Source organism: Sarcophilus harrisii, chromosome 1 (genome assembly GCF_902635505.1).
Source record: "Sarcophilus harrisii chromosome 1, mSarHar1.11, whole genome shotgun sequence".
NCBI classification, from domain to species: Eukaryota; Metazoa; Chordata; class Mammalia; order Dasyuromorphia; family Dasyuridae; genus Sarcophilus; species Sarcophilus harrisii.
This window is the reverse complement of record NC_045426.1, coordinates 70,819,829-70,842,406: the sequence shown is the minus strand read 5'-3', so window position 1 is coordinate 70,842,406 and position 22,578 is coordinate 70,819,829. Positions and strand designations below refer to the sequence as shown.

The following is a 22,578-nucleotide window of genomic DNA, read 5'->3' as shown; positions in this document are numbered from 1 at the left end:
ATCCTTATTTCTTGTAACTACTAAGTGAACTGAACCTGGTACTGCCGTGTACTTCCTAAAATGAGCAATTCTGAACTGGCCAACTGATGAGGGGGGAGAGATAGGAAAATGCCCACATACTCAGGCTTTCATTTCCATTAAGTCTGGTTTTGTACCTTATTGTGAGCCAATCAACTTGGAGACAGCTGGAGACAGGACCCAGGAATGTCTGTATTGTCTACACATGAGCCTGCTTTGAGAACTGCTACTCAGGACCCAAGGATGATTATGTCATGGTCTAGCCCACTTGTGGTTTTTCATGTCTATAAACGCTGGCTTTGCCCTAGCACATTACGCCCTCATTCTCAGGAGGACTCCTGCTTACAAGCATTTTCCTCACTTTGTAATTAATTAAACTTCTATTTGATCCCTGATTCCTTTATCTTTATAACTACTCTTTTTCTCCCCAACCACCCACAGGTTAGAGGCTGGTTCTGGTCAAGTTGAAAGTCCAAATAAATACCATGAAATGGTCACATGGTTTCAAATTTGCCCCATTTAAAGTGATAATTATGTTGTTGTTTAATCATTTTCAATCAAATCCAATTCTTTATAACCCCTTGTGAGGTTTTCCCAGTAGAGATACCAGAGTGGTTTGCCATTTCCTTCTTTAGCTCATTTGACAGAAGAAGAAACTGAGACAAACATTAACAGACTTAACCAGGGTCACTCAGGTACTAAGTGTCTAACTCTGAGCCAGGTAGTCTATCCACTGTGCTGTTTAGCTCCCCCAAACAACAATAACTTGTAAGTACATAAAATGTGGTAACTTGTTCCAATCCAATGGAGATAGGCAATACAGACTTGAATAATGAGTTCTTATTTGTACTAACCAGGACCCAATTGTAAACAGCTCAGTTAAAATAAGGAAAGTGTGACTTCCTAAATAAATAATTCTGAACTGGTCAATTGAAGGGGGAACAGGGAGGAATATCACCATAAGTTGAAACTCACGTACTCAGTGACTTACATAGTTACTACAGGCTTTCATTTCCATTAAACATAATGAAGAAAGCCTGCTTATTCCAAAACTACCTCTAAATCTGCCTAATGTCTAATTTGGACATGTCCCTAAGTCAATAACCAAGTGCTTAGGCCTTTTTGGTGAGAAGTTACATGACCGGAGTGATTATTGTTGACACTGATAAAAAAAAAAAAAAAAAAAAAACTAATAATATGGGATAGCATGTGTGTGTGCACACGTGTGCATTAACATATGTACAATGGATATCAAACATGTATATTTTAACTTAAGAAGCTTTAACATGGACTATGAGGTGATCTGTAACTTTAATTTCCTTTTTCTCAGTGATGATAGCCAATTTTATAAGTATGGTTAGCTATAAGCATCTATTAGCAGGTTAGTACTCACATTAAAGTTCTTTTCAGTGGTTGACTTTAAAATATCCTCATCACTCTCCACTCTTAGCATCCCATCAGCCTGGAATACAAGTAAGTTACCCAGAGAATCATGTGAAAAAAAATTTAAGACCTCAAATAAACAATCAGCAAAATAATCAACAGAAGCACTAGAAGTCCAAGACTACTAAAATCAACTAAAATCCAGATTTTTTTCTAGGGCTCTTGGAGACTAACCATGAATAAAGGGTGATATTAGAGATAGTAACAACTCCAAAAGTTAAGGCATGAGTACTACTTACTTGGCTAACACTTTAAAATCTTGAGTTTAGGGTTACTGATCCTTTGGCATGTTGCTATACTGTTTTATTTAGCAGTGTTAATTTTCTTTTTTTTTTCTTCTCTGCACATAAGAGTATCTTGGTCAGTTATAAGTTGGACTAGGTGTTTCTGAGGTTCCCGAAATTTCACAATTTGTCTTTTAGTGCATCTTTTGCTATTCCTATAACTCTGGAAACTTAAGGGAGAGGGGGGAATTTCTTTGATTTAAATCATTTCCCCCAAAAGTTTAATAAAAGTATTATTGACCAACCAACCAACCAAGGTTCTGATTTTGCTATATTAACACAGATGTAAGATAAATTCCGTAAGAAACAAACATATATGAATTTCTTGCTGAATTTTTGTATAATGTAAGATGGTGGGTTTAATAAATTCTTTCATTGAATTGACCTTTTTTAGAAGAGGAGTGAGAAAGGGATTGCTAGATCATGTAAAAAATAGTCTTGTTCTTGGAGCTACACTTTTTTTCTTTTTAACCTGGATACTTTATTTTGTAAGTAATCTAATTATTCAATCTTCCTTTAAGACCAATTCAATATTTCAAATTAAAAAATAAAAGATAATAATAGCTGACTGGTTCAACTATAGAATTTGAGTACTTTTAACATATGGTCCCTTTCTCTGATATTAGGTACCAAAAAAAATTCACAAATAATTGGTATCATTAGGTAGATGAGCAGTGCATGTTATTTTAGTAATTACAACGACATTTTATGAGAATTAATGCTGTCATGGCTACTTAAAAAAACACCAAACTTTAGAACCTTTTTGGAGAATAGAACAAAACAAGAGAACCTATGGAAATTTAGAGCATCAGTGAAACAAAGTACTAGCTGGTCCGTCTAAGAGTAAGTTTTCCTAGGTTGGCTACTGTATGACTGATGTAATTTTGGTAAGATGAGTAAGGTTAGAGAAGTTCATTCAAAAAGCAGGGAGTGAGTGGTAATAGGAAGAGTACTGATCTTAACTCAGGAGATCTATATTTAAGCCCCGTGTTTTCCTATTCTGAGTAACTTTGGGCAGGATGAATTCATCTAAACATTTTGGCCCTGCAATTCAGCTCTTCCATTTGTAAAATGGGGATAATCTCTAAATTTAATACTTGATAGAATTGGAAATAGTCTGGAATTCTGACAGCACTCTAGAAATTTGAGCATTTTTCTGAAATACTGGATTTAAAGTGCTTTTAAACTTTAAACTTGTAATAAAATGGTACTGCAGGACTGAGCTTTAACCTTCTTTACAGAGTGCAAAACATTTTTGATCATCCAACAGCCAGTCAACACACATACACAAAAAGATATGACACAAAAGAAGAGAGTAAAAATAGTAGGAAATTAGTGGTGTAAAGTCAAGTAACCAAAGAATCCAACCATCAGGAAAAGATGAAACAAACAAACAAAGGCAAGCATTTACATGGTACAAAATATAAGCAGAGGTATACTGGAGCCAGCTTAAACCAATTTTAAAGAAGCTGAATCTTAAATTTTCAGTGTATTTACATCCTGTTAAATCTACAAAGCAGGTCTTGATTTATAGTTTTATTAATTGTTTAGACTTAAGAAAGTGATAAGAGAAAGTGTTAGTAATGTAGATTAAAGTTGGAGGTACATTGCCTTTAAATTTTTTTCCTCTGGAAAATCCAACTGTTAAATATTTACCAATTATTTTTAATACTTGCAAAGCACTTCATATCTATCTTATTATTTGATCCTCACAACAATCTGGGAAATCAAGTGTTTTTAAATATAACTTCAGCCCATTTTACAGCTGAGGAAACTGAGATTAAGAGGAATTATGTGATTTACTCAGGATCATACAATTATGGATCTAAGGAAAGATATGAAACCTACTTTGCTACCTCTTTGCTTCCCACTCCCCCCACAAAAGAACAAATGAAAGGTGATTTAATACAAATGAGAGCAACTTTAATGTTAAAAAAAGAATAAAGTCACAATTTAAACAAAAATAATAATAGAAGAAAAATTAATTAGCAAATTATTTTGGTGTTGTTAAGCCACTTTTCAGTTGTGTCCAACTCTCTGTCACCCCACTGGGATTTTCTTGGCAGAGATACTAGAATAGTTTGCCATTTACTTCTCCAACTCACTTTACAAATGAGAAATTGAGGCAAACAGAGTTAAAGTGATCTCAGTCACACGCTAGTCAGTATCTGAGGTCAGATTTGATGACTCCTCCTGATTCTAGACCTGGTACTCCATCCAACATGTCACCTTGCTGCCCCTTAGCTAATTAGTAGGAGATACCAGAAATACTGCAAATAGAGAAAGCAAAAAGAGTACTTAATAGTTATAAAGATTAAATAAATATTAATTTTTTTTTACAAAACTGTTTTTGCTATCTCTTGATTCTCCTTATGCCAGAGTTAATATATTTTTTCCCAAAGCAATAAGAAGGAGAATTAGAAATGTTCCAGTTTCCCATCCCTTAATAAATATGTGTCAATGAATTTAAGGCCTCAGTAAAATAAACTACAATTTCATTTTGGTCCCTACAAGTTTTTTTTTAATGTCATCCCATTCAAAACCTCAACTGTTTATTATTAGGATAAATGAACTACAAAAAAGAAAATACTATTTTTAGCATATGGTCCATTTCTCTGATATTAGGATAGTGAAAAATCTCTAGAACAACTTATATCACTACACAGATGAGAAGCGTATGTTATTTTGATAATTAAAATACATTAGAATTAATGTTGTTATGGCTATTTAAAAGAATCAACTTACTGATACAAAAGAAAGTAGTAAAACTAGAAGGAAATTAGTGGTATAAAGCAAGGAGACCAAAGAACCCAACCAGCAGGAAAAGATGAAACAAATGAACAAACAAAAGCTACCATTTACATAGTGCAATATGTAAGCAAAGATATACAGGAATCAGCTTGAATCAAATAAAGCCAAGTAAAGTATCTCATTGATCAAAAAATGTTTTTTTTGTTTGTTTGTTTGTTTGTTTTTGGTATACTCTCCTTTGGCCTTTTTTAATGAAGAAAATTGGAGATAAATGAAAGCATAACTATCAAAAGAAAACAATACAAATTACACTGGCTATAGGTCACATATATTTATCATATATTTTGTTTTCTTAGTCAAGAAAGCATTAATGACTTTGGACAGCCCATAAATGATACTACAAAATAAATGTGCTTCTTATGTATGACAATCAAATTAACTCTTTTCTATTGGCATCTAGTGTGTAAACATGTTAACTATGAAAAGTTTCCCAATGATAGTCCCAAAATATTATGCTTAAAATCTTTTATTTTCATTTTATTTTATTTTATTTTTGCTGAGGTAATTGACTTGCTGAGGAAGTGACTTGTCCAGAGTCACACAGCTAGGAAGTGTTAAGTATCTGAGGCTAGATTTGAACTCAGGTCCTTCTGACTTCAAGGTTGGTGCAGCAATCTAGCTGCCAATGATTATTTGATATTTTAAATAGAAATAAATGATGTGGACTCTATTCCACAGAATAATGGAAAAGCTTAACAGGCAATCAAATTTGTATAGCCAAGAACATCCATGTGTCAGGGGTTGAGCTGGTTAAGTTGTCCTTAGACCTTGGTGGCTGGCTCTGGAGTTTTGTGGTCATGTTCTCCAGTTTCAGAGTATAAAGAGAAGGGGTGAATTTTATACCTCTAAACATAGGTGAAAAATAAGATTTTTCACACCTGGGGTTATTTCTAGAATCATAAATGGGCTGATCTGCAATTCACACTTTACAAATTAATGATAAATTAATGTACACTTCAATGAATTAATTTTATGAAAAATAAATACTCTTTTTGAAAAAAGAATATTTGACACATAATGTTATTTTTGTTTAAGAAAAAGCAGATGAGTTATGTTACCTTATTGCTTCTTTTACTGACTTTGAAAAACCCCAGAAATTTCTTCTTCTCTTTGTCCATGACATCACTGCTCAGAGATTTCCTATAGGTTTCTGAAAATAATTAAATTGATGACAGTTATTTCTCATTGATAAATCTTAAAGATTTAGGACTTTAAAAATTCCAAAATTTTAAAACACAAGTTGAAGAGAAAAACAAAAAGTTGAAACGATAGTATTAAATGAGCCTAATTTCCATTAGTAGTTTAGAGATAGCTGTCTAACTCCTTAAAAACTTATCTAGGAATGAAAATAAACTTAAGTGGGATTTTTTCCCCTCCAAGTTAGACAAATTTAACAAAACTTTAAAGAAAGGCATTTTGGGAGATAGGTAGGTGGGGTGAACAGTGCTTTGAATAGAAACTTCTCAAGTCCTAGGGACTATAGAAGCAGTGTAATAGGTGCCATGCTTCAGGTAAATATGGGATCAAAGAGGCTTAATTATATGAGGTACAACAACACTTTCTATTTGAAAAAAAAAAAACTGCTCTTCAGTTCAGAGAACAACACTGATGGTATCAAAAACTCTGAAATTAGAAACTTTCATGACCTACATTACCAGATCCATTACCAAATCTCTTCCCTGATCTCCTTCAGTCTGGGCAGTTTTTCTTCTAGGATTATATTCTCTAGTGGGCTTTCTCTTTTGTTCTTGGGAGAGCAGGGGAAAATACCTTCTTATTTTAATGCATCATAATTGCATAATCCTTGACAAAAATAATCATATTTTGAAATCTTAAATATTCCAAAATCCAATTGCCTTTGATTGAAGATTTTAGTTATCCAACCATTGCCAGGTTCTCTAATAATGTCAAAAGCATTTATGTCTCACTATTAATATTACTGTTTTTTTTTTCTTACCCAGCTTAATCATTGAATGGGCATTGCCTCATAGTGAACTCTGGAAAAAACTAAGCTTAAAAAGGTTAATGTCTCCCACATATACAGGGCCATCTCAGCCATCCTGATCAATATCTGGCCACTGGACCCAGATGGCCAGAGCAAAAAGTGAGGCTGATGACTTTGCATAGCCCTCTCTTACTTAAATCTAATTCATTTGCAAGTTATCACCTTCCAGATGTCATGATCTTCTTTGATAATGAAGTTCAACTTCATTATTAAACATACATGAGAAAGGTGCCAGCTTTTAGACTTGTAAAGCAAAGAATCTCTAGCTGTTCCAAAAGCTAAGGAATTAAATTCTCCTTAGACCTTGTTGACTAGGGCATAAATCAAGTGCTTTGGAATGATGAGGAAAGGTTCTCCATTTTCGTAATTTATATCATTCTATAAAAATTACCTATTAATAATATATATAATATTTCACAAAAAATCAAAGCTTTATATTGTTATAGATCACACTCTGAATGAACTTTTTCAGTCATCATCTGAGTCTCACAATTAACATAAAAGGTAGGAAGGATAGTTATTATTCTCATTTTACTGATGGGTAAACTAATGCAGGGAGGAAGAAGAAAAAGGAATGGGATTTTCTTTCAGGAACGTTGTCTCTCAGAGCTTAAGTCCATCAGCTGGAGATTACAATTTTATTAATTAGTATGATCAAGATGCTACCTCCCCAAACAAGGTTAAGGATTATTTTATTCTTGCCTCTACTTATTCCAGAATTCATGCCAAAAGTTAGAAGTGTTATGGACACACAGAAAAAAAGATTGTTAGCAAAGTCAAAGTTCATGAACACCTAAGAAGAACAACAGGCCATGGAAAATGCATACCTTCCTAACTATTAAACTATCATCCAAATAGCATTAAATTAAAGTTTTTTTACTGAAAGAACCTAATCTCAGATATGTATGTACAAGTCCTCAAGGAAGTCAACAGTCTTAATGTAAACTTACCAAAAGGAAATAAGTTAAATTCCAATATCTCTTTTTGAGTTATTTATCACAATCCTATCCAAATTCACCAGGATATACAGACAAAAGAGTTGTGTCACATAAAAGTTTTATGAAATGTAAATTATGTGAACACCACATTGGAATGGTGCCATTTAAGTTGTTTAAAACACCTTTAATTATTGTACTGGACCAGTAAGCAATGAGGAGACTCATTCTACCAATGTATCTCTGCATCTCACAAGTTACTTTTAAGCTGAAAGAACTGCTTGGGGCTACTGAGTGTACTTGGTGTCTTATCAATCAAGTGTCAGAAGTAGAGTCTGGAATTCTGTTCTACCTGCTGCTCAGGTATGCTGTTTTCTATAACCTATACCATATTTCTGCTTAAATACAAAATAGCTGTATTTATTCCAAATATATTTCAAAAGGCCGGATGATATGGTGGATAGAGGGAGGTGGAGATCTTCAAGATCAGGAAAATCTAACTTCAAGTCAATGTATTGGTTGTATGATCACAAGTCAATTAAACTCTTAGTGCTCTATAAGAATAAGTTGTAGAGAGGATAACAACCTGCACTAGTAGAAAGAAGTTCCTCATCTGTGATTTTCTATGGCTATGAAATCACAACTTTAGTTCTGATCTCCATTTTTATTTAAATATGGGATCAAAGTTTAGAGAGGGAAGTGAATCTTAAAAAGGCATTCTAGCCCACCCCTTCTTTTTAAGATGAGGAAAACTAAAGTCCAGACAACTTTAATGACTTTCTTAATACCACGGCTTGTTAAGTTTATCTATGACTGACAAACAGCAGACTTTTAATAAATGTTGATTGATCAAAGTAAACATAATGTGGATTATAATTGGATTATATTTATACAATTCAGATCCATCATCTGTCATCTCCCTTCCTCTTTCTTGCCCCTCTCTCCTTTCCTTTCTTCTTGCTTCTTCCTCTTTCCTTTCCCTCTTCCTCCTTCCTCTCCATCTCCTCTTCTCTCTTTCCTTTCCCCCTCTTTCTCCCCCCCTAACATTTTCATTAATTTGAAATACTCCCCTTCCTCAATTCCACCTCTTGGCTTCCCTCACTTCCTTCAAATCCCAGCTAAAATCCCACTATCTAGAGGGAAACTTTCAGGATCCCTCTTAATTCTAGTGCCTTCCTTCAGTTGACTATTTCCAACATATCTTACATATACCTATCTTGTTTGTATATAGTTGTTTGCAAACTGTTTTTTTCTTTTAGATCATGAGTGCCTCAAAGTATTGTTATTTTTCTTTCTTTAGTAAAATGTTATTTTACAATGCATTTTTATATTTATACATTTATGTATCTACCCTTGGGTTGACAAAAAACAATTCTCTGTATGTGTATTTATGTGTGAGTGTGTGTGCATGTGCTTACCTGGACTCTACTTTTAAAATGGTCAAAATGTATGAAAGTAGGAAAATTAATTGTAAGCTAGCACATAATATCGACATATACCATGCACTTAGAAAACAAGGTGCTGTTTGCTGAGACCAAAATCATGGTTTTCTTTTTAGATCAGTTTTATAGAAGAAATTGCACACCCCTTAGTTTTATAGATTAGGAAACTAAAGTTTTGAGGGCCAAAATACTTTACTTGACTTACACACAGGAAATAGATGGCAGACCTAGAATTCAATATAAGTCCTTCAGCTGTAAATTCAGTCCTCTTTACATTGTCACAAGAGGCTTCTTTTCTCCTTTCCTAAAGATATATCTAAAAGGCAGTCTCATGCTACCCCATAGAGCATCACAGAATTTTTCTGTGACTTCAGTATTCCTTTGGAGATATATATTTTACAAAATCAGTTACCAATAAAGAAAAGTAACCAAGGAGTAAATGTGCATAAGTGCAAAATATGGATCAAAAATTCATAGTAAAACAAAGTTAAAAAAATTCCAAGCGAATCCACTCTGAGCTGGGAAAGTTTATATAAGTATCCTTGGTAGCACAAGTAACTATAGGTAAGAAAGTAGAAAACTGATCTCTTACTCTGCATGTATGACCTGGGCTCTGACCTGATAGTTTACAGCTACTTGGTGGAGGTGGGATGTCAATGATACATGAAGTATTAATTTTCTAAGGCAGTCTCATTTATAAGTAGATTTGATCACCACAGCAGATTTTCAGACAATGGATATCCCCCATTTTTGTCCTTCCTCCAAAATAAAATTAGGAAAAGATGTGATAATCAATCATGATGCAGTTACAACACATGATCCTCCTCCCAAACCCAAATCCACAGGTACTACAAACTCTAATATTCATATTATACAGCCACCATTCAAATATTGCATTCTAAAACAGAGCCATGCAAAGCAGATCCTCCAAGGGCTCAGCTGTCAGATTTAAGTTTTCCTTTACTATACCTCGATAGACCAGAGAAGGTTCTGACTGTGTTTTGGTCAGAAGAACTGGAAAAAGTAGTCAATGAGAGAACAATAAGGGAAAAAAGAGTTAAAAATAATTAACAATAGAAAAACCAAAGACATGACAATAATGAAAGCAGTTTACAAAGTATATTACATATATTTATTTTGGGAAGGAGTTGTTACCTATATTGTTAATCCTATTTCACAGAATAGGAAACTAAAGTTCTAGATTTTCAAATGATTTGCCTGTTTTCAAAGAGATAGTAATTGTTGAAGACAGGATTGGAATCCAGGCTCCAAGTCTAATCACTCCACCAGGTTACCTCTCCATGGATGTATACTAATTCATAGTATCTGCCTCTATTAAAGCAACCTGAATAAAAACTGTTGTTTTTAGGTTGATTTCTCAGCTGCTAAGAATTTTTGTACCAGCAGAGGGCAGGAGAGCTTCTTTTTTTGGGTGGGTTGTTTCAAATAACAAGTTAGAAAACCTGGTGAAATCATAGAAGGAAAATCAATTAATTCATTGGTAAAATGATCACCCAAGAAGAATTCTCCTGAAGCTGCAGATCTGGGAAGGGAGCTCCCCAAAATGTAAATCATGATGGGAATGGTCATTTAGCTGGATCCAAAAGCAGATCAACTGAAGTCTGCAATGGAAAAAGGAGTTGGAAGGGGTGGAGAGAAGGGAAGCAAAGACCATCTGAAAAAAAGTGCAAGGAAAAGGAATCCGTTGTCCCTTTATGTGTTTGGGACTGTTTCCTTTGTCTGACTGCCACTGAAGTGTGGCAGGAAGGCATGTTAGCCAAAAGGGCAGGGAATCCCTATGTGCGTATGCTGATAGCTCGGTTGTTTACTGGCTGGATGGCAGGGCTAGGTTACAGGAAATCATGAGCTTGGAGATCAATTAAGTGGCAGAAAACCAGGTTTCATCTGACCTTTTCCTGGTAGAGTGCTCTGCATTTATTTTTCAAACAACTTCTGGAATTTCATCATCTCACTAATAATCAGGCAAACTCATGTTACCTTTAACCTCTCTGGGCCTCAGTTACTTATTTATGCCATGATGGGGAGTCTACAAGGTCCCTTCCAGCTCAAGGTCCATTATTCTATGATATATAATCATATCATGGATTAGTATTATAAAGACCTCCAGGGTTTCTTAATTTAAATTTAATAAGTACATATATATATATATATATTTTAAATCAAACCAAAACCCCAATATTCATTGTTCCCAAAATATGATTTTTACATAATTCATTTTAAGGAGGAAAAGCCCCTGCTCCTCATTTGAGGCATTTTTTTCTTAGGGTAGGGATGAGGCTAGAGTAATCCAAGTCTATGATTAAGAAATTTCTCAACTTTTTTTTCTATACTCATTTCCCCTGATTTCTCATGTGACATGGAGCATATTTCCCTTCTTAATATCTGTCTCTTCCCTTGACATCTCAAATATAACTCCCTTATGGACTTCCACCTCTATCAATGTCTTTCACTGGATTTTCCTCTTATTTCCTAATATGCTGGCCTTGGCTATCTTCCTATATTCTTCCATTTAGAAATCTCATTTTTACTGCTAATTTCAATTGTCCTCTCTGTGAAGACAACTCTAAATGCAAATCTCTACTCCTCAACCTTTCTCCAGATTTCCTGCCATACTTACAAAATGTCTGCTCCCTTTGTTATCTTGCTAATTCCTCAAATTTAGCACATTCAGAAACTGAATTCAGCATTATTTCAATGAGGTGTTACAATGAATAGAGTTGAGCTCAGAAGACCTAAGTTCAAAAGCTGCTTCAGATACTTTGTAGATGTGTGATCTATTATCAAGTCACTTAACCTCTTCTCAGTCTCAGTTTCATTATCTGTAACATGTAAGGTTACTTCTAGCTCTATTTATAAAAACCATATGATGTTCTCCACCTAACCTTAGCATGCTATCAAACAAAGCATTTCTGTTAATGGTGTCACAATTTTCCTACTCTCCCAGATTCCTAATCCTGTGCTCATTTTTCCACTCTTCTCCTTTCCTTACCTCTGCACAACCAAAGAACGGCTAAATCCTATCCTCTCTTCTTCCATTATTGCTACTCTGGTGGAAGTCTAGATTCTTGACACAGACAAGATAATGGATTGATGCTTTCAGGATATTACTTTTTCATCTTGTCATTCATGCCAATTTTGAAACAAGCTCACTCATATCCCTAGCACCTACCACAGAAACTTCGTAAGAACTTGATTGCTTCTTAGAGTTCTACTACTGTAACAAGGGGTTTGGCACATGCTTAGATTAGCATTCAAATGGAAGCTGCTAGGGACTTTCTTCTTAGAAAAGGAAGCCTATATGGCTACTCTGTGTCAAATTACCACATGGTTAAGGGTAGTCTTTTCCACTGGGCACAAAGATGCTCAGCATCTTTAGGATAGTGCTGGACCACATATTCCTTCACTCACAGCCTAAAACACACTCTAAAGGATCTCTTCTTCCTCTCTTCCTCCAAGTATCTGACTTTCAGAAATGTAGGTCTAGGGTTCTGTACTTCTCCTTCCTTTTATTCTGTTTTAGATGCATGAAGTAAAGTCTCGAGTCCAGTTTGGTAAATCAAGCCTCTGGGATCCAGAACTACAGGGATCCAGGGAAGGATAGATGTAGGAAAAGGCCCACAGGTGCTAAGTTAAGATGTTTTAGACTCCAATTTTTCTTGGTTGCATAGCCACTGGAATAAGCTGCACTCAATGCATCAATGCAAACTAACCATGGGTGTTTTGGTTGACCAGTCTCTGAAAAGCTGATCTGATAGCATCTTTCACATGGATGATATCATCTGAGGTAGAACACACGTTTCAAACTATAAGTACACTCTAATCATAATATTCTTCCACTCAAAAGTTCAATAATTCTTTAGTGGTATTCAAGGTCCTTTATGTAAGTAAAATCTAAGCTAACTGTCCCAATCCATTTAATACTATTCTAGTTTCAGCCAAGGTGGGTTTCTTTGTCCTTCACTCTTCCCCTGATTGTATTTCTCTCCACACTTCTGTTCAAATTCCCCTTGCACTTTTTAAGGACATTACAAATTAGATCCAATTAATATAAATAATGAACCCCCTAAAGTAGTTGCACTACACAAATTTGTGTGGCATATTTCCCATTGGATTGGAAGCAATTATCTTGCTTTACATAACTGTAACTGAATAATAAGAATTCCAATACATGCAGCCACTTCAAAAGATTATTTATACTAATTAGGTCCTTGCCATACCTGTATTTTGGCCAGCTGATTTCCTTTCTTCCAAGGACCTACTCAAAAATCAACTACTTGATGAAGCCTTCCTTTAGGTTTAAGTGTTCTTTCTCTTTCCTCAAGGTACTCCTGATATTTTACCTGGACCTCCTTTCATATTCCTTAATCTCCCTTATAATAGAGTTTTTAATGCCTTTTTTTCTTCTACTTATTAGATTGTAAGTTTCTTGAGAGAAGGCCCTGGATGGAAGCTATTTCTGGATGCTCAATTCCTGGCAAAAATTATCTTGCATATGGTAGGTTGCTTAATAACTGCTTGTCAAGTTGAATTGAAGGAACCATTCATTATAATGTGGCACACATTATATATTTGGGTTTTGGGAAAACCCAAATATATATTACTAAGCAAATATACTCAGAAAAAATAAAGCAAGTGTGAAGAGAGAGAAAAGGCAACTTTTAAAATCCTTATTCTGTGTAGTCTAGAGATTTAAAAAACAAGACAAAACACCACCACATTTTCATCCATTAAGTTTTTTTCCTTAGTTATAAAACTTGGGACAATTTCAAAATCCTCTCCTTTCCCTTTCCAAATTAAAAAAAAAACATGATAAATAGTAAATACAAAATACTCAATTGAATCAACTAAAATGATTTGCTTATACAATAATAATTTAATTTTTTACAATACTCATCTTCTATACTTGTCATTTTCACTTGTCTTAATAATGATATGCCTAGAATGCTCTCTCTCCTCAGTACTGCCTACTGAGTTCTCTGGCTTCCTTTACGTCTCAATTAAATTCCAATTGTTTACAATTTAGTCCAACTCCCCCCTCTTACAAATGAGATAATCAAGATCCAGGGAAGTTCAGTAATTTGTTCAAGCTGACTCAAGTGAAAACTATAATCAGTAAATAAAATATGAATTGTTTATGTGAAGGGATTGGAGGTCCCAGAGTAATACAAGGAAGAATAAGAAAAATACATAAAGTTGCCTATTCCTCATCTCCTTTGGAATTGGAGTAATCTTTTCCTCTTCTGAACTCTACAGTGCTCAGCTCATCTTTCTATTATCAACACATTCTTCCAAACAATGCAGTTGTTCATTTATTATTTTTCCCACAATCCATATCCCAAAGAGCACAACTGTAAGGCTTCTCTGGTTCTCATGAAATGTTGGGTGATCAGGAAAATCTCCAGTTCATTGATCAGATCTCTCTATAGATGATGAGAATCACATAAGAAGGGGAAGGGACAGATGAGTTTCAATCCGTACCACTGGAGGGAGTCAGTACCCACAGTTATGTTGAATTTTATTTATTACTATTTTGATTGTTTTGGAAGTTGTTTGAGGTCAGTAATTATATGACTATAAGAATTAGTGAAATCAGTGATCCAAAGAAAACTTGAAACACAAACAGAAGTATAGTGAAATCTCAGAAGAGAGTGATTATTTTCCAAATGAAAGAAACAAAAGGAGTCTCACAGTCCTAAAATATAACAAATAGAGAAGAAATGGCTGACGCTAGGAGAAGGGGTCTGAGTCAGAAGGGTATAGTCAGAACTAGAAGTAAGCAAATGAAAAATACTATACTACCCCTCCTCCCAGCTTAGGACAAGTTTCACTGTATAAAAACCAAAATGAGCATCACTGTCTTAAATAATAAATAAAGCACTACAAATAGAGTGGCAAGTCACAAATGATCATGGATATGTGACATTACCCAAAGTACTCAATACAACTTTGTTCTCACCTCTTTTATTGTCCCATGCATAGAGTTCCTTTATCCCCAACTCATTCAGGGACTTTGAAAGTTCCAGCTCCTCCCCGGCAATATTGTCCCTTAAGAGAATGACGTGCTCAGGGCTGACTTCACATTTTGCACAAATAACTGGGAGAATGTTTTGCAGTGGGACATCGGGGCTCACCCGGACTATGGTCTTCTGTGTTCGCAAGTAGTTCACTACTAGTCGCACAGACTTCTGAAATAGAAATGTCAGACAAAAAGAAGGTATAAACATTTCCTCATCCCCAAAATAATGTGGAGTAAGATAGATGCCTATTTAGATATAACATTCCTGCTACAAACCCAAGAGAACATTTTATAGGAAGCACTGAAAAATAAAGCCCCCTCAGAAACCTTTTCATTAAATAACTAGTCAAGTGACAGGATGATAAGATAGTGAAGAAAGAAAATCAACAGCCACGTTCTAACTAAAAATTCAACACCAAATATGCACACATTGCTGTGGTTTAGTGCTGATCAGATTTGTGTAAAATAGGTTCATATAGATTTGCAAAATCAACATGACTTTAGAGAAGTGAAATTATTTCAACTGAAAGAAATCATCCCAAAGAGGTCAAAATTAAAGCAAAAATAGTTTTAATCAAAAGAGAAAAAGGAAACTGTACTACATGTCAGCCATGTTCATCAACATTGTTTTAGATTATTTAAAATAACTAGACACTATATATATATGAAAATATATATATATAAGGTTGAAATATTGCTGTGGTATAGGAAATGATGTTAGTGGATTTATAAATATGCAAAGACTTGGGTTTCTGAAGGATGTTATCCACCTTCAGAGAAACAGGACAAACATAATATGGTCTTATAAAGTTGCATATGAATATATATGTATGATTATAGATAAATACACATACATATCTGTGCTTAATTATGGCCTTTGGGTGGGGAAGGAAAGGGAAAAAGAATAAAGTAAAAAGTATACAGCAGAGAACAAAAGAAAACCTAAAAGGAAGCAAAGAAAATATGGACAGTTCTGAAAACCATGTACAATATTTATTATATATAGGCTTTCTTAAAATGGAAATTTATTATTTTATATTTTGGATGCTCTCATGTTCTACTGTGCACATGGCATTTTTTTACTTTCCTATTTTGCAACAGTTAATAGAAGAATATTTCATATTTTTTATTAAAGCTTTTTATTTTCAAAACATATGTATGGATAATTTTTCAACCGTATCCTTGCAAAACCTTGTGTTCCAGTTTTCCCTTCCTCTTCCACTACCCCTCCCCAGGTGGCAAGTAATCCAATATATGTTAAACATGATAGAAATATCTATATCTCTATATTAAATCTAATATATGCATATTTATAAAATTATCTTGCTGCACAAGAAAAATCAAATCAAACATGAAAAAATGAGAAAGAAAATAAAATACAAGCAAACAACAAACAAAAAGTGTGAAAATGCTATTTTGTGAACCATACTCAGTTCCCACAGTCCTCTCTCTGGGTGTAGATAATATTTCATATTTAATAAATATCATATCAACTATATAAGCCACGAAATTAATACTGGAGACAAAGTCCTACATATTTTACTTCGTCTGACTGAAAAATAACACTTCAAAATAAAGTTCTAGGAATCTTTAAGTTCTAGGAATTTGAGAATTATATATTTCTTTTTACTAAAGTAATAAGCATGTGAAAGATGTTTTGAAAAATAAAAATTAGTATTACAAAAAAGACTGGAATTAGCAACAGAAATATAAATTATTTCTTCCTGTTAAAATGTAGCCTAAATAGAATGAATAACAACTGTAAAACAATCTCTCTCTCTGTCTCTCTTCCTCCCTTCCTCCCTCCCTCTCTCATTTTTCTCAATACCTATATAAAACTGTATCAAATATAAATGATGTTCCAAATTTATAGAAAACAAAGTTGTTTTAATCTAAAAGTTTCCTTCTGATGAGTCAATACTACCTTAGGGAAAATACTACCAATCAATAGAAAAAAAAAATTGAGGAAGAAAAAGGGAGAGAGGAAATCAAAATGTTAAGGAAACAAAGGAAAAGAATTGTAGGAATCTTGATGTTTAACTGTTCCCCCCCTTTTTCGAATGGTGCATAAAATAAAAGGCTTTTGCCTTCATCATGTCCCTTTCTGACATTATCTCAATGTATCATTGTGATCAGGGGTGCTGATAATGATGGCAATACTGTCTCCATTCCACACTCCATTTCCAGGAACTGAAAAAGTAATAAACTTTGCCTACAAGAAGCAACCTTAGGGACAGGATTCAAACCTTTGAACCAACTTACCTCAGGTACCTTCTGGAGAACTGATTTGCTCTTGTCTTCAGGGACTTTTTCCTTCAAGAATATTGTGTGTACATCAAGGGTCCCTATCAAAGTATTTGGCTTAAAACTCAAAGGTTGTTGGGTCTCCAAAGACCTGAGCTCCAGGGTATAGTGGGCTGGATTTAAGTGATTCTGGAGGCACAGCTCGACCAGCAGGTCCATCATGGCATTACTGCAAAGTTAAAAAACATTTATGGTTAACAGGAGAAGCTACAGCTTCCCTAGACTTTAGTACTGGAGAAGAAGTCTTTCTTCTAGTCTAATATTGCTTGAGAAAGATCGAAGCAATAGCTTTCTGCACTACTAAAAATTAGCTTTCAGTTAAGAAGCGACAATAGCAATGAATATTTAAGACAAACCTTTTTCCTGGGAAAGGCTCCATTTAGACCATCTTTGCATGAATAAATCAACTGTGGCATCATTTATTATTTTGTCATTGAGTTGTTTTAATCATGTCTAACTCTTCATGACCTCATTTGGGGCTTTCTTGGAAAAATTCTGAAATGCTTTATCATTTCCTTCTCCAGGCCACTTTACAGATGAGGAACTGAGACAAACAGGGTTAAGTGATCTATCCACACAAAGAGTAAGTGTGTGAAGTCCAATTTGAACTCTCGAACATTAATGGATCTTCCTGATTCCAGGACTGGCACTCTATCCACTGTGCCAGCTAAATGCTCCTATTAACTAATTACTATGTGCTAGAGGTCAAGAAAAAGCCTGGGCAAAAGTCAAGGGCAAAACCAGGGCATAGAGATGAGACATGGAGTATAGTGTTTGAGGAAGAGCAAGAAAGACAAGTTTTTCTAGAATGGACTAAAGCAAAACAAGGATGTAAATAAAGACTGAAAAGGTAAATTAAGGCCAGGTAGCGATGGTTTAAATGTAGGAGTTTATTGAAAAAAGAGCGATATATTTAACATCTATATTTGAAACAAATCAACTTAGTAGATGTGAAAAGGATGTATATTAGACAAAGTGACTAATTCTTAAATTCTTGCAATAGTCCAGGTGAGAGGCAACCTTGGACCTTAATACAACCATCTTTCTTGAACCTTTCTAATGCACGTAGCACCATATTATTTTATACTATTGAATATCCTGTGTAGATATCATATTTCTTATTAGGTTAAGTTTTGTGAGAACTGTGAGAATTTGTGAGAATTCATTAAGTACCTACCAATATCAGAATCAGCAATATTTAGAACTTAGATAAGATTACACAATCATAGGCTTTAAAACTATTATCATAATAAAAGACCCTCATTGTACAGATGAGGAAACTAAGGATCAAAAATGTTTAGTAATTACCTAAAGTCACATCCCTAATAAGTAATCTAGCCAGGATTAAATAATATTAAAATTTATTAAATTAAATTTTATGGCTTTTATTTGGACTACCTTCAGGACTGAGCCAGGGACCACCTCCAAATGCAAAGCCCTTCCTAGCCTTCTATAGTTAAGCTATCTCCCTTTTTGAATCATCTTATAGTCTAAAATATTGTATCTTCCATTAAATGTAGGCAATGTTTCACTTTAGTCTTGGTAGCCCCAGCACCTAGCAAAGAAATAGTGTTTAACAAATGTAAAGAGAGATGTATTGTGGCTTAAAGGACAGGTCTTGGAACCACAATGACCTGGGCTAAAGTCCAGCTTCTGACACATACTGGGTTTGTGACCCTGGGTAATCATTTAATCTCTCAGCACTTGGAACTACAATCTAAGACTTAGTTACTTACAGAGAAAGTGCCAACCCACATTAGTAGAAAGAATTTCCCCACCCAGAAATTCTCCAGACCAATGAAATCACAGGACCAGTCTCTATCCCTAATAATTGTCTCTTGTTAAAATTATATCCATTTTGTAGGTTAGTATTTTGCAATAGGAGACAAAAGTATTTTGCAAAATAGACAAATAGAGAGATAGAATAGTAAATAAAGTACTTGGCTGGCAGTCAGAAAGACCTGAATTTGAATCACATCTTTGATTTTTGTGTAGTATTAAATAAGTCATACAACTTTTCCGTACATCTGGAAACTCCTTAGGACCTTCCTACTAAGTCACTGATGGGCTGAAATCTGGGTGGGTGAAAGGAGGCTCTAACCCCATAGTTTTTCACACTGATCAAATTATAGAGCTTTCAGACATCTGTGAATTTAATGACATACTCATGTGAAATTTAATATAGATTATGTATAATATATATATATATATTTTTTTTTTTCTGAAACAATTGGGGTTAAGTGACTTGCCCAGGGTCACACAGCTAGGAAGTGTTAAGTGTCAAGCCCTCTTGACTTCAGGGCTGGTGTGCTATCCACTGCACCACCTAGCTGTCCCTAAATATAGCTTATTTATACACATTTCATACATTCATTTTGATGTAGTTTGACAAGGCCTATATAATCAGTCAATAGTTGTCATTTATTTAATGCTTATTATGCATTAGTAGTGCTTAAAGACACAGTACTTTAAGTGCCAATGATACAGTGAGAGGCAAAAACATGATTCCTTGTCCTTAAAGAGAAAGGAAGAAAGTATTGCTATTATGATGAAGTTATTAATGTATTAAATAAAATAAAAGGGAATACTGAAAGTTTGTAAGGTAAGAAACTCAATAGATTCTAGTCCTATACTGTCATATAAAGTGGAAAATATTTCAGTAGTATCTTATTCTTATAGCTGTATATGTATAGTTCAAGCCAATCTCATGAGGAATTCTGCATGAGAACCCCAAGGGAAAATTTATCTAAATGTTTAAGTATAAGGTGAATGATATGACATAATAATTGGATATTTGCTGACTTAGAAAATGGGGTCCAAATTCCCATTTTATGGCATTTTACAAATAATTATTTTCCCGAAATTTTATGAAGTTGGTAGTATACCTAGAATTTTACCAATTTTATAATTAAGGAAGCTATCCGAGAGATTAATTTACTTCACTATGATAACAGAGGCAAAATGTATCTAAAGTGGGGTATGAAAATAAGTTTTCCTAACAGCAGACTCTTTACTGGCCAGGCATGCTATAGTGAGACAAATGCTTTGTAAACCTCAAAGTGTCTTACAAGTGTGGGCCATGGGGCCATGTGGACCACTGTTGTATTTACGGGTCAGTTGAAGTATAGAACAAATGATAGCAGACATGGGTGTGAACCTTCATAAGCTAATAACCATCATTCCGGCCCATAGTTGTAAAGTACAATCTTGGCAAAACTACACACTATTTCTCATGAAGAGATCCAGATCGGAATAGATCCACAACCTTCACTGAGCAGAAAAAGAATCTGAAGCATTAGAGAGGCAGCAGGGCACATGGAGAAAGAACTCTGCCAAATACTAGTTGTAAACTTGGGCAACCAATTCATGACTTCTCTGGTTGTCAGCTATGTCATTTATGAAAAATGAGTGGGATGATGTAATTGAGCTCTAAGGCCCTTTCTGGGGACAGCTAGATGGCTCAGTGGATAGAGCACTGAACCTAGTGTCATGAAGATCTGATCTCAAATAAGGTTTTAGATACGAGACCTTGGTCAAATTATTTAACCTCTGTCTAGAACAAAGCTTCTTCTTCTCCCTTCTTTCCCCCAACTGGGTGGCTCGCTTGTAGCTCTTTTTTTAATTTTTCAATGTATTTTATTTTTCAAATACATGTAAAAATAGTTCAACATTCCATTTTGCTAGACTTTGTGCTTCAATTTTTTCCCTATCTTCCTTAGCTGACCCCTCTCCAAGAAGCAACTAATTTGATATAGATTAAATATGTGAAATTCTTTTAAACATATTTCCATATTTGTCATGTTCTACAAGAAACATGACACTAAAAGGGAAAAAATACATGAGAGAGAAGAAACAAGAAAAAGTGAAAATATTATGCTTCAATTCATGTTCAATCTTCATAGCTCTCTCTGGATGCACATGGTATGTTCCTTCCCAAGCCTATTGGAATTGCCTTCAATCACTACATTGTTGAGAAGAGCCAAGTCTACCTCAGTTCATCATCAGATAATCTTGATATTACTATGTACTATGTTCTCTTGGTTCTGTTCATTTCACTACAAATCTGTTAGTATAATTCTTTCAGGTTTTTCTGAAATCAGCCTTCTTATCACTTCTTATAGGACAATTATTATATAATATGCATATGATACATAGAATAATTCCATTACATTCATAAACCATAACTTGTTCAGCCATTCCCTAATTAATGGGCATTCATTCAAATTTCCAATTTCTTGTCACTACAAAAAGAGCTGCTACAAACATTTTTACACATGTGGGTCCTTTTCCCTTTTATGATCTCTTTGGAATACAGACCCAGTAGTAAAACTGCTGGATCAAAGAGTATAAAATTTGATAGTCCTTTCGTATGACAAAGCTCCTTAAACTGTGTGTTGCAAGCCTGTATGTGGTTGTATAACTGAATGTAGGAATTGGGGTACATTTGGCAAGAGTAAAAGATAGCAGGATATTCTGCTAAGATTAAATTCTTTATGTAAAAATAAACAAGCAATCCAACTTATTAGTGTGAAAATTTGCTTTTGCCTTTAATAAGTGGTAAAATTATATACCTGCCAAAGGATTGTTTTTAAGTAAATTTCCTTATGATTTATTATCAGCAAATGTTTATTTGTACATATATTTTATATATCCATGTACTCGAGATCACCAAAAATTTTTTGAGCAAAAAAGGGTTTCAAATAAAGAGGCTTAGTAGACAGAGTCAGGAAAGATCTGAATTCAAATTTGACCTCAGATATTTTAGCTGTGTGGACTTGGACAAGCCATTTAGTTTATGGTTGTCTTAATCTAAAGGAGAAAGAAATGGCAAACCAGTCCAATTATCTTTGACCAAAAAAAAAAACAAAAGAAAAAAAAAAAACAGCAGATAGTATGGCCCATGGATCATGCAAAGTTGGACATGACTAAATCACTGAACAAGGGCCCTTCCAGCTCTAAAATCCCATGAAATAGGAACCTGTGTTCTCCTGTGGATTAGCTTAACAAATAGTTCTCTTATTTGAAAGTCATCATCATTGCTAATCAAAGATTACTGAGGACAAAAGTTTTTATTTCCTCTTACTGAGTTACATCCATCTCATTGGGGACATGATTAGACTTTACAAGATATTCTCAGATAGTGAAGAAGAAATTCTTTCAGAACCAAGGTAGCATCCCAAACATATCTATTTTAGATGGTCACCATATCCATTTATAGTTGTTATTCACTAACAGCTGTGAGAGCTGTTGAATAATATAAGACTAATGTTACCAAAGCATTTTTATCTCCTAGACTTTA

At 34.4% G+C, this 22,578-nt stretch overlaps 1 protein-coding gene across 5 annotated transcripts in view; it reads right to left on the bottom strand.

The window, feature by feature from the left end:
- The window catches only part of COBL (cordon-bleu WH2 repeat protein), a 335,540-nt gene that overhangs the window by 196,902 nt on the left and 116,060 nt on the right, over positions 1 to 22,578 (bottom strand). For 3 of the 5 annotated variants that reach the window (XM_031957165.1, XM_031957173.1, XM_031957166.1), the window contains 4 exons: positions 17,238 to 17,448; positions 14,916 to 15,144; positions 5,615 to 5,706; positions 1,412 to 1,480 (listed from right to left, as the gene is read on the bottom strand). In XM_031957165.1, the coding sequence (XP_031813025.1) occupies positions 1,412 to 1,480; positions 5,615 to 5,706; positions 14,916 to 15,144; positions 17,238 to 17,448 (601 nt within the window). The remainder of the gene's footprint in view (positions 1 to 1,411; positions 1,481 to 5,614; positions 5,707 to 14,915; positions 15,145 to 17,237; positions 17,449 to 22,578) is intronic. The other 2 variants (XM_031957169.1, XM_031957195.1) reach the window with 1 other exon arrangement.